Here is a 12,312-nt window from a genome sequence, read left to right on the forward strand (position 1 = left end):
CGGCTAACTGCCTCTCGAGAGTCTTCTGCACCCACGGTCTCCAATTCACCTCCACCCCTTCTCTTAAAAGCGACTCTGGTCAGGAGTTAAATCCCCCTCACTGAGTTAAAGCTACTCGTGACAAGGTCACCGACGCTAAGGCCTCCTTGCCAGCTCGAAGAGGGCGTCTCAGGCACTTGGTGCCGGGCGATCGGTGCTATTGGTCAGAGCTGACCAGGCCCCTCCCAAACACCTCCTCCTGCTCGGATTATAAGATGCGGGATTCTCTCCTTTTCCGTTCTCTTTTGCAGGAAGCCCAAATGTCACAAATTCTTTGGCTAAGATCTACCGTGGCTGTAGGGAGAATGAGGGCACGGGGGAATCCAGATGCCAAGCGTCAAAATGTTACACTGTTTCCTAAAATACTTCCTTCTTTATTCGTACGCTTGTGTTGCTGAGCGCTTGCTCCTTCTGGCCAGAGAGACAGCACCTGGTGGCAGGGGTGGGTACCCCGCAGGCCATAGACACCTCTGACCCAGCAAAGGGGAAAGAGCTGCAGGGCCTGGGCCACACTGGGCGGCACCACTTCTTCTGGCTTTAGCTGTATTGTTATGAAGCCTCCTACTCGCTTTCCATGCTTCCTGCCTCAGTCTATTCTCACCTTAGCAGCCCAGGTCAGATGCGATCACTCACTGAAAACCCTCTAACTACTCCATACTCCACTTGGAGTAGAACCCAGAGTCCCATGTTTGCAGAGTCCCACTGGGAAGGACTCTCTGCACTCAGCCCTACCATGCTCCCCTCACTCCTCCTGCTCCAGCCACCTGGGTTCTTGCGGGCCTCAAACACCCCATATGCTCCCACCTTCAGCCTTTGCCCTGGCCCCTCTGGGCCTGGAACATTCCCCCAGCTATCACATCTCAACTTCCTCCACACCTTGTTTACATGTTACCTCTTCCGGAAACCATATTTGAAATGCCACCTTGCTTTCCTCTGACCCCTCCTGAGCAACCTTGACCTACTGTTTTTAGTTACCCCTTGGCAGGTCATCAGTGATATTGTCTTATGATGTACTTACTTGTGTTTATTGTCTAGGTCTCTCCCACTCCCAATTCTGAATCTCGGAGGGCACATAACAAGCCCTTCATATTTCTTGAATGTGTGATTTTCTAGGAAGGACCAAAGCTTTGATCAGATTATCAGAGTTTTGGGGGCCCAAAAACTATTAAACAAAACACTTCCCGGGTCTAAAGCTGTTTGAGAACAAACCGTTTGTTTCAGGCTTTAAAGAACCTTTCTGAGCAGGGAAACAGCAAACCAAATATATATTGCCCTTGGGTTTTCCCAGTTCCTTTCACGTGGCAGTGTTGGGTGTCCCCTCCTATGGTCTCAGAGGCTTCCAGACCCTGTGAGAGACCTTCCCCAGCAGCAGCACAGAGAAGAGACAGACCATGAGATTTACCCCACAAGTGGGCACTGTATGTGGAGCACATGCTGGGAGCAGTGAGAACAGCGGTAAATACAGAACAGAAAATAACGATCTTTGAAATGACAACAAACAGGACATATTATCTAAGCACTAACACCTAAGGAGGCAGCTGCCCAGGCTCTGGTGGGCAGCTCTTCAGGAGAGAGAGGCCGACTTCTTTCCAGGCTGCCTTGTCTTCAGTCCTTGTAACTTTTCATCTTTCAGTGCCTTCAAGAATTTATCTGTAGGAGAACAAAACAAACACAGCTGTAGTAAAGATAAGGGCTTTTCTAACACTTCCAAAGAAGCTTCTGGGAAGCAATTGTGTGTTCCCTGCATGAACCCAAAACCCAACATGGGTAGGAAAAAATCCCTAACAGACAAAACATGTTTAAGTGGAGAATATGTAGTAAAGAAATCCAAGACTTAGACAAGCCTGTCTTCTAGGAATTCTTTCCATGGCTGTGGGGGAAAAGACCTTACAGAGGATACCTGATGACCTTATAGGGGATAACGATTCTCATGGTCACATTAACCTGAACATTTAGGTTATTTCATACTCCCCTTGCCTGTATGGCAGGGGAGCCAATTTAACCTGTTGTTTTTGTTTTGTTTTGTTTTACAATAATGGGGATGGTCTTTCTAGAGCAATATCCCGTCCTCCATTGGTATACTATAATCCATTGGTATACTATAAGCCTTAGTCAGAACAGGTGATGGGAAGACAAAGTCTGCAGAACAGCTTATGGCTACTGAATATTCCACAGTATGATAGGTCCTTATGGGAGAATCAGACTTAACTGTACCCTCCAATGGGAAGGATCAGTTAGCTTGCAAGCTAGAGGAATCCTGCCCATATCAGCACATCTGGTCTGCCCTGGTCCAGATCGCTAAGACTTTAAACCTACAGTCAGAGGGCAGAGCTCAGGACCCTGGTGAGACAGCTTCCAGGATCGAGGCCAGGGTTCACAAGGAGGTTTCCTTTCAGCACTGAGAAGTGGACGGCCTCAAAGCCCCTAGATGATCTGTCCTTGGGCTTCCTGGGTCTCGCACAATTCCCATCTACAGACCTAAGTTGGAGTGTCTACCTACAGACACACCAACTGACCTTTGCTTCCACCTCCTCCCATTCAGGACCAAAGTTGAAGATAAACCCTAAAGCTGAAGTCTGTAGAGGTAGGGGGTGTGTGTGGTGCGTGATGGTAATATTACTACCACGGTGGGGGGGAGGGGTGTCATGGTGTAAAAGTTTAAAGTAGGATGGGGGCTGTGGTGGTTTGAGTTCTAGGTCTGGAGGCTCAGAGTCCAGATTACCAAACGGGCTCAGGATGGGAGGAGGGTGGAGTTTGGGCCAAAAGTGCTCATGAAATCCTTTCTGTGGTGAGGGAAGACATCGGTTGAAATCCAGGATGGGGGCGTCGGGGCGCTGAGGGGTGTGGCTGGGTGCTGGAGGAGTTGATCTGGGATCTGGGATTCCTGGGGGCTGGAGTTTGGGCCGGAGGCCACACTGCGGGGGAGAGGTTTAGGAAGGCTTGGAGCTAAGGAGGGAGCCAAGGAGCGAGCCAAGGCGGGCTAAGAGGGGACTCGGGCAAGGTCACGCACAGCGCTGAGAGTCGAAGCCGTCCCCAGTGATGGTGAGCAGCTCCAGCTCCTTAATCCGGATCTCCAGCTCGCACAACTCCTCGGGGTGGGAGGCGGAGGCGACCCGGGGGGTCGTGGGGCCGGGGGCCAGTGGCGAGGCAGCCACCTCGGGCCCTGGCGGTGGCGAATAGAAGAAGCGCAGAGGCTCGTAAGGGATGGAGGCCAGGCCGGAGGGCCAGGGCGGAGGCCAGGGGCGCTCGCTGGGAGGCCCCAGGCCCGGTGGCGGCGGCGGGGGCGCCGGAACCTGGGGTGCCTGGGGCAGGGGCCGCCCCGCTACCGCCCCGCCCGCCGCCGCCCCGCCCGCCTTCAGCGGCACGAAGAGTTTCTTCCAGATGTTGAAGTCGCTGAGCGGGGACGAGGAGATGCCACGATCGTAGAGGGAAGGGAAGTAGAGGGGCGGGGCCGGCCGCTGGCTCATGGTAGGGCTCTGGCTGCCGCGCCGCCCCTTCGGCATCTTTTGAATGGGAGGCTGCGTGGGAGGAACCCCGCGCCGGGAGACGCGCGCCTCAGCCCCGAGTCGCCGGGATTCTGAGGTTCTACAGGCCACGCCCCGAAGGAGCGTGGCCCCGCCCTTTCGGCAAGCCCCGCCCCGAACGGGCGGAGTTCTAAGGGCCGGTCGGCCACGCCCCAGAACGTGCCCCGCCCATTGACGGCAGGCGGAGTTTTTGCAGTAGGAGAGGGTGGGGAGAGTGGGAGGTCTGGGAGTCTCGCAGGCGCGCTCTCGTCCGCCCTATCCTCACCCCTGGTTTTCCGCTACGCTCGGCGATCGCCCCACATCCTATGACCTCCAGCCTCCGATCCCGTCCCGCCCCTCGACCTTTCCCAGCTCCCCTGCATTTCCACAGGCCTCGCTCCCCTGCTGTTGCGCCCCCGGTCCTACCTCCCATCTCACATCTCCCTTCCCCACAGAACCTCCGACAAGAACAGGAAGTAGGGAGCTGGCCAGAACTGCAAGAATACATTTTCCAGTCTGCCTTTCCTTTCACAGGGAGAAAAATATTCCCTAGAAACCCGCCCCCTACCACAGCCTTAGCACCTCTCGCCGCAAAGTATCTGGGGAGATGAATTTTCATCCTCTACAACAGGAGGCAAAGGAGAAGAGGTTGATGGAGATCGGCTGTTAGAGCCAACTCATGTTTCTGCCAAATTTCCCAGTGTTGTGAAAGATTCTAGAGAACCGGACCCTGGTGTGAATTTGTAATAGATCTGAAGTAGGACGTCTTCAATGAAATGCAGTTTTACTTTAGTTCTTTTCCAGACACATTATTAGGCGCTAACAGGAAACAAGTCACCAAAATAATCCTGCTGAACCCACCTCGAATAGCTTACCCATTCTTTTTTTTTTTTTTTAAGTGGGAAACGTGTTTATTAACATTCAAACTCCCTTCACACAATGCCATATAAAAATTCTCAGCATTTTGATTATACATAAGTCTATATTTTCTACATAGTTATAATGTTTAATTTAGCTTTTCATAATACATTGTTTACATCATTAGTTCTGTTAAACATATAGCTTACCCATTCTTTAAGAGGAACCTGTACATACTGTCCGAGAGGCTTGTCCTGATCATTTTACCTGAGTAGCCTGTGTTATTAGCCACAGACTAAGGGGAGGTAAATTTCCTTGAAAGCCTCCCCCTAGTGATTATTGGTGAGAATGGACAAAGGTGTGTGGGGGCCAGCCAAGATCTGAGTCAGTAGGAGCTCCACTGGCAAATGCTACATATATGCATTGGTTTATTGGCTGTATACATATGGTTCATATAGGGGTCTGTGTGTGTGTGTGTACATGTATGTATGTGTGTGTGTGTGTGTAGATGTTAGGAGTGACCTGGACAGTTAGATACTCAGGACCAGGGTCCCAACAAGGAAATATGGAGTCAGAACAGCTAAAATAAAACAGCTCTGATGGCCTGTTTTGCAGCTTAGAAAGGACCACACTAACATTTTGCTTTGCAGCCTTTGCAGAAATGACTTCTGCAAAACATCCTTAAATAAGCAATTAACCACAAGGCATTTGGCAATATCAGAGGCAAAGACACACTCAGAGATGTCATCAAAAAAAGACCATCAGCACGGAGACATTAACCTAATAAGTAGGCAGATATCTGACTAAAGCCCTGGTTGCCATGACTCAGCACATCCTGATTGCTTAAGACAGCTCCAGGAAAGAGCTCATAGAAACCCTTAAACTTAGACACTCTGGGAGTAACCCACTCACGCTCCTCTCCCTCTCTGGGAGCTTAATGAACTTTGCTTTGCTCAATGAACTTTGCTTTGTTGCCCACCACTCTTTGTCTGGTCTACCTCTTCATTCTTCCAAGAGGCATGACCAAGAACCACAGGCGCTAAGGGGACAAAAATTCTGTAACATATACAGCAGAACAGAGGGCACTCAGATGTCCACGCTGGATATCTTTGGGTAAGTTGCTTGACTTCTAAGAGGGTTTCCTGTAAAATAAAAATAACAGCACCAGGCTACCTCATATAGTTGTTTGTGATGATCCAACAGAAGACAGAATGATGTGTGTGACTTACTTGGAAACTTAGAAACTCTGTCTAAGTGTAAAGAGCAGCTGTCCCCACGGAGGGGCTTGTCTGAAGCCGAGCAGGTTTGTCTTCCCGTACTTAAGTGCCAGCTCCTCGAGGACAATATTTCAGCCTATGATGTTAAACATATAATAGAACTCAATAAATATTTGAGAACTTTAAAAAAAAAAAAATTATTTATTTATTTATTTGAGCGGGGGGGGAGGGACAGAGTGGGAGGAAGTGTCTCCAACAGACTCTGTGTGGAGCCTGACGGGGACTCCCATCTCACGAACCTGAGATCATGACTTGAGCCAAAACCAAGAGCTGGGTGCTTAACTGACTGCACTCCCCAGGTGTTCCTATTTGAGAAAAAATTTTTTTTTTTTTTTTTAGGATTTTATTTGACAGAGTTCACACGTAGGCAGAGAGGCAGGCAGAGAGAGAGGAGGAAGCAGGCTCCCTGCTGAGCAGAGAGTCTGATGCAGGGCTCGATCCCAGGACCCTGAGATCATGACCTGAACCGAAGGCAAAAGCTTAACCCACTGAGCCACCCAGGCATCCCCCTATTAGGGAGCTTTTAAAACAGTGTTATGTGTTTGAGGAACTGAGGGGACCAGAATATAGCACGCCAAAATATGCCTCTTTGGGATACAGATTATTATAAATTGAAGGCAACTGAGAAAGACACAGGAGAAGTTCTGTCCTCTCCCTTTCTGCCTAAAAGCAGGGTATAAATTTCCTTTGGTGAGGGTAATATCAGTTTCCCTTGGTGAAGGTATCTGCTCCCCACTCCCATACCAGGGAAAAGAGATGATAATTTTCACTGGAGATGGCACTGTCTTGAGTCTGAATAAACTAATTTTATTACACAACTCTAATCTTCAATGAGTTTCCCCCAGGTATCCACCTTCCCACAATTTATGACTTCTAGAAGACCAACCCTCTTTGTCTTTGTCTTGTCCCTTGTTTACAATTTTATCACCTTTTGTTAGAATGGCTTATCAGCTTTCAAGCCCTAATGTTTCTTTGGGTTTTCACACCTTTTCTGTGAGGCCCCATGCACATGCAAAATAAATCTTATCTACTGGTAATCTGTCTTTTGTTGGTTTAATCCACATGACCCAGCTACCGAACCTAAGAGGGTAGAAGAAAAGGTTTTTTTCCTACTTCTACAGAACCACAGTAGTGGTAAGAACCAGAGTTTTGGACTCAGACCTGGGACCAACTCCTGAATCTATTATGTACTGAGCTGTGTGGATGAACCTTTCTGAACCTCGGTTTTTTAATCTATATAATGAGAATAGCAATGGTACTTCCTCATTATACTGGCAAGATTAAAACGAGGCCATCTAAGTACCTGACCATAGAACATGCTCAGTGATGTTAACTCTTATTATATATTAAAGAGCCTTAGAAGGGAAAGCGATTTTGCAGTATGTTTTTTAAATGATGTAATCTAATCACATTTTTATTCATATATATCCATTCAAAGAGAAAAAGCTTACAGACTTTTCTCCCTAACTTCAGGGTAATCAGAACAGTGTTTATCCTGGGTGGCCTAATTATAAGACAATCCTGATGTTACAAGGGGTAGATTAAAAGAAAGGCTGTTTCCTCTAACAACAGCACAACGGGAAAATGCTACAATGAGCACGCACTGCGGCAAATCCTGGTGAGGTGAAGTCCTTATGGGGTACTAACAAACTGCAGTGGTTAAGGCAAAACCCTACAAATTTGTTTTGCAAACACGTGTCTGGTAACTGTCAAGTTGGTGATGAAAACGCAGAGCAGGCTTACATTTGTTGTTTGTTTGTTTGTTTCTACATCTGTTTTAAATAGAAACTTTCTTTCCCTCCCCGGGCTCAAAAGCTCTTGCAGCACTTGCCTCGCTACTCAAATTCCCCATTAAGTGCCAGCCTGTTGGGGCCGAAGGGATTGGATTTCTGACACCCAAGCTTCCTGCTGGCACTTGGAGCCCTCTGCAAGAGACACTCACCCAGGTCCTTCTTCGCAGATACAGGTCTGTTGGAGGACGTGGCTCTAGGTCTGAAAATCAGGTGGGTGGGCGCCTGGGTGGCTCATTGGGTTAAGCCTTTGCATTCGGTTCAGGTCATGATCTCAGGGTCCTGGGATCGAGTCCCGCATCGGGCTCTCTGCTCAGCAGGGAGCCTACTCCCCCCTCTACTCTGCCTGCCTCTCTGCCTACTTGTGATTTCTCACTGTGTGTGTCAAATAAATAAAATCTTAAAAAAGAAAGAAAAGAAACCAGGTGGGTTTGCCAGGACTGACCCTCTGAACTGGGCTCAGCTCTCCAGAGCCAGGCCTGGTGGGAAAACCTCAGGCCTCGTCTGCAGGGGAAGGGCCTTTACGGGCACAGAGGAGAGTGGGCCAAAGACAGGCCTGGTGCTCTCTCGAGGCTCATCTATCTCCCATCTCAGGAGAAGGGAGGGGCTGACGTGTCACCCTTAAGACAGGTGACACAGTGAGGTGGGGGTTTCTTCCAACACTGACTTGAACTCTCTCATGGCGGTTGGGGTTTATAATTTCCCCCTGCCCAAGCCTTGTTCAGCCAGGAAGAACATGGGTTGTTGGTTCCCTCATCATAGCCTGCTGGAGATAAGAAAGCTTCTTCTGGGTTTGTTCCCCTGGGCCTCCCACTGCCCTTCAGCACCTTATCTCCGCATCTAGATGCACCGCTGGTGGTCTCATCCTGCCCAAGGGCCAGCCCCTTTATAGGCGCATGGTGATTTGCCAAGCCCGTTGTGGCTCCGGATGTCTTTTCGAGACATGTAGTGCTTGTGGCTTGGAGTACAACAGGGTTGTGATGGAATACATGTTTGTGTCCCCTCAGATCTCTATGTTGATATCCTACCCCCAAGAGGAAGGTGTTAGGAGGTGGGGTCTTTGGGAGGTGATGAGCTCATAAGGATGGAGCCCCCATGAAGGGGATTAATACCCTTAGAAGAGGCGCCCTGGAGATCTCCTTTGCCCCAACTGCCTCGTGAGGACACAGAAAGAAGATGGAAGTCTGTGACCCCGGAAGTGAGTTTTCACCTGACACTGAATATGCTAGAGACTTGATCTTGCACTTTCCACCCTCCAGACCTGTGAGAAATAAATGTCTGCTGCTCAAGGCCCCCAGTCTATGGTATTTTGTTATTGCAGCCAGAATGGAGGCTTAAACCCACGACTCTGTGAGTTGGGGGAGATCATGTCAGCTCTCTGAACTTCCATTTTCTGGTGGATAAAATGAAGACGACATCCATGTCCCAGGTTTGGTGTGTTTGATGAAGATATGAATAAGCAGTATGGGACGTATAGTAGGTGCTCAGTAAAGACCAGCTATTGTGATAATACAGTTGTGGATAGATTCTTTAGTTCACCATTAAGCCCTGGTAAACTGATGAAGAAAATGGAGCAGGGAAGGGGGGGATGTCACTTCTAATGTCACTTGTAACCAAACCCACTCTGGATAATTTAGCAAGGCCTAAACTCTGGAAACCACAGCTTACAGCTGGGTTGTCCCGCCAAGGACGGTGATAGTGAACTCACCAAGCGAGGCTGCTGCATGTCACGCACTTGTCTTAACTCCATTAATCTTCTTAATGACCAAGCACTAGGGGTTATTATCCCCATTTTCCAGATGAGAAAGTGAGGCATGGAAGGTTAAGCACCTCATCTGAGGGCCTGTGGCTGGTTAGTAGCAGAGCTGGCATTTTAAACAGGGGGGTAGACCCCACTGGCACCTCCTCCGGCCTCCCCATGGGCCCCCAGCCCTCAGGGCAGGGTCACAGCCGGGCATCTGGCCCCTGTCCTCTTCCTGGCAGTGGCCTGGCTCTGCTTGGAAGTTGCCTGTACCACAATTCAAGGGGCCAGCTATTCTGGGAACAGCCTCTCCTTTATCACTCATCTGAATGAACCATTGTGTTGGTCTGGACCTGGGGGCCAGGCATGCCCACTTGCCTTCACAATGCCTACTACTTATAAAAGTTTCTAGAAAATACAGTTCAGCCCTTATTCTTTTTCCCTGGGTCGACGTGTCCCTCTGTACTTGCAGAGTGAGCAAATTGTTTAATAAACTGGAGCCTGAGAGGCAATTTAGTGGAATGGAGCATACAGGGGCTTGGGAGGTTGACCAGCTCCAACGAGCTGTGCAACCTTGGGTAAAATCGTCATAGCTAACACTTACTGACCGCTTAGTATTCCGCGTTCTCTTATCATCTTGACAGCAACACTTAGAGGGTAGGGCTGTCAGAATTTTCTGAGCACAAGCAACCGAAGTTGACACTGAGAATTTACACGGAGGGCTATGAGAGAGGCCGTGGACTTGAAAGCTTAAGAATTAGGTTTAGGAGAAGCAAAAAGCAAGGCAACGTCAGGGTCAGGAAGCAGGGGGATCAATAGTTTGTTCAGTGTGGTCCTCTTTTCAGGTAGGGGTGGCCATGAGACACAGTTCCAGCCAGATAGCTGGGAGATTTCTGGAAAAGATTGTACTCTTCTTGATAAGAGTGATAGAAACAACTGAAGCTTTCCCTTGATCTCCTCTTCCTGCCTTGAACTTGGATGCAATGCTGGAACTTCTGCAATCACTTTGTGATCAGGAGGGAAGCCCAGACATTGTTGAGCAGCTGACCTGATGCCAGCTGCTGCTTACTTGGAGACTGTTTATGCAAGAAAATCAGACTCTGTCTGATTAAGCTACTCTAAGTTGGGTTGTCTGTTTCTTGCAGGCTTCCTATGGGGCTCACACCTTCAAACACAAACATTTTTTTTTTTTTAAGTCCTTGCAGAACTCCACTGGAGACTTAAATTCCAGGTGAGAACATGCCTAACTTTTGGCTGGAGGAGGATAGGCTACTTTAACAATCCCAGCAACACCGCACTTACAGAGTAGAAGGAATTCCCTAAAAGGTGAGTATGCTCCTGCTACCAGAAGTGGGGGGCAACAGACGGTGGGAGGCTGAAAGTCTACTGTTCATGAGGATAGGTGCCATGGTTACAGCTGGTGATGACACAGAGGCTCGGGTGGTGACGTCGTAAGTTCAAAGCCTCCCAGCTAGTCTGTCTCAGGGGCCAAGAAACAGACCCTTCTAGGACCATGCTGCAAAGGTACTGCCTTTAAGTAAAGGACTGTCGCGGTGGGATTTTATTGTTAACCCACCTCTTGAAAAAGGGCCAAAGCTACATTATTCACCTCTTATACACATGTTATTTCCATCCCAATCTTTAGTGTGCTTTTACCTGCTCCCCATAGCTCAGGGAGGAGGGTGGTTTAGTTAGCAACTGTCAGTTAACCCTTTTCACTAGTAGATGTCTTGGTGAGGGATATTTGGCTGCAAAGAACAGAAACTTTCTCAAACGAATTCAAGCACCCAAAAAGAACAGAGGCACATACGGTGCAGATGGACCTGACTTCAGTCATAGTTACGGAGAAAAATTAAGCGACCTTGTACACATAGTGTTTGGTATAGTGCCCAGCACACGGTAAGCCTTCAAGTTGTGACCACGACACTCCAGGGTTGAAAACTGAGTGCCGTCCCATTTTGTCTAGAGCAGTAGAGTTTACGAGCTCTCAGTTCCACTTTTGGCATAACACCGGGTCACACCAATGCACGAGAGCTGTTTGTTTTGGAGGAGGGCCACTGCATCTTATCAGCATTGACATTGTATATATATAAATATACATATTTAAATATGACATGTATAAATATGTCATATATATAAATATATAAATATTTAAATATGACATATATAAATACGACGTATATAAAACCTGCAGCCAGATTGGGTGGCATTAGTTGAGCAAGCATGAGTATGGTCTGTTTATGGGATCAGCCGAGTGGGGTCGGCTAGCTTGCAGAGAGCCAAGGACAGTGAGGATGAGGATGGCAGCACCTTCAGGGAAGCTGATCGCAGAGCTGAAGGTCCTCACTGCACAACTTAAGAACCACGTTTCCCAGTTCAGTGCACCTGCGCCGCTCAGGATCTGTGCTGCCTCCCTATCCCCCTGCCCCCGCTGCCCCTCCTCTCCCAGAGTCTATAGACCTACATGGCTGCTGGGGAAAAGGAGAGCATCCTTAGCCACAATGGAGCCTCGTAGGTACCCAGCTAGAAGTTCTGTGATTATTTACTTTACTCCAAAATAATGTGTGTATAAATAGGAAGCTTTAGTTTCAACAAGAATCTTAGGGTGCACAAACCTGTATTAAGCAATGTGAAAATAAGATCTCTGGTCATTTTCTACTTCTGCCAAAGCCAGTGGAGGGAATGTAACAATGTGTTCACTGGAAATTCTCAGATTTCTTTTGTTTAACCACCCCAGACTCTGGACTCCGTGTAACCTGTGTTTTTATTATAGCCCACTTCCTGTCAGACACTTTCCAAATGCAAGATCCCAAGTCTCACTGCTAGGAGCGGGAAGCCAGAGTTCAGAGAGGGTCCAAAAACTTGTCTAGAGACCTAGCCAATTTGTGGCAGAGACAGGATTGGAACCTGGGTTTCCAACTACAAAATCCATGCCCTCAACTGCTATTATCCTAAAACGAAATAATTACAAGGCAGTGGGCCTTGGAAACAGACTGTGGCAAACACTGTATTTTGGAATTACATTGTGTTTCCAGAAAGGCCTATCTGGGTTCTATAAAGCTCACCCTGTTGGCTAAACTCACTGTTCCATGAAAACAACTGTA

The 12,312-nt window shown here is 48.4% G+C and overlaps 1 protein-coding gene across 1 annotated transcript; it reads right to left on the reverse strand.

Moving 5' to 3' along the window:
- Window positions 1-1,431: 1,431 nt before the first annotated feature.
- Window positions 1,432-3,914, reverse strand: C1H11orf91 (chromosome 1 C11orf91 homolog). Its single transcript, XM_059139362.1, has 2 exons — window positions 3,050-3,914; window positions 1,432-1,689 (listed from the first exon to the last, which is right to left on the reverse strand). The coding sequence occupies exons 1-2, from the start codon at window positions 3,540-3,542 to the stop codon at window positions 1,604-1,606; spliced, it is 579 nt and encodes a 192-aa protein (XP_058995345.1). The 5' UTR covers window positions 3,543-3,914; the 3' UTR covers window positions 1,432-1,603.
- Window positions 3,915-12,312: the final 8,398 nt, after the last annotated feature.

The sequence above is a fragment of the Mustela lutreola genome, chromosome 1, assembly GCF_030435805.1.
Source record: "Mustela lutreola isolate mMusLut2 chromosome 1, mMusLut2.pri, whole genome shotgun sequence".
Taxonomy (NCBI): Eukaryota; Metazoa; Chordata; class Mammalia; order Carnivora; family Mustelidae; genus Mustela; species Mustela lutreola.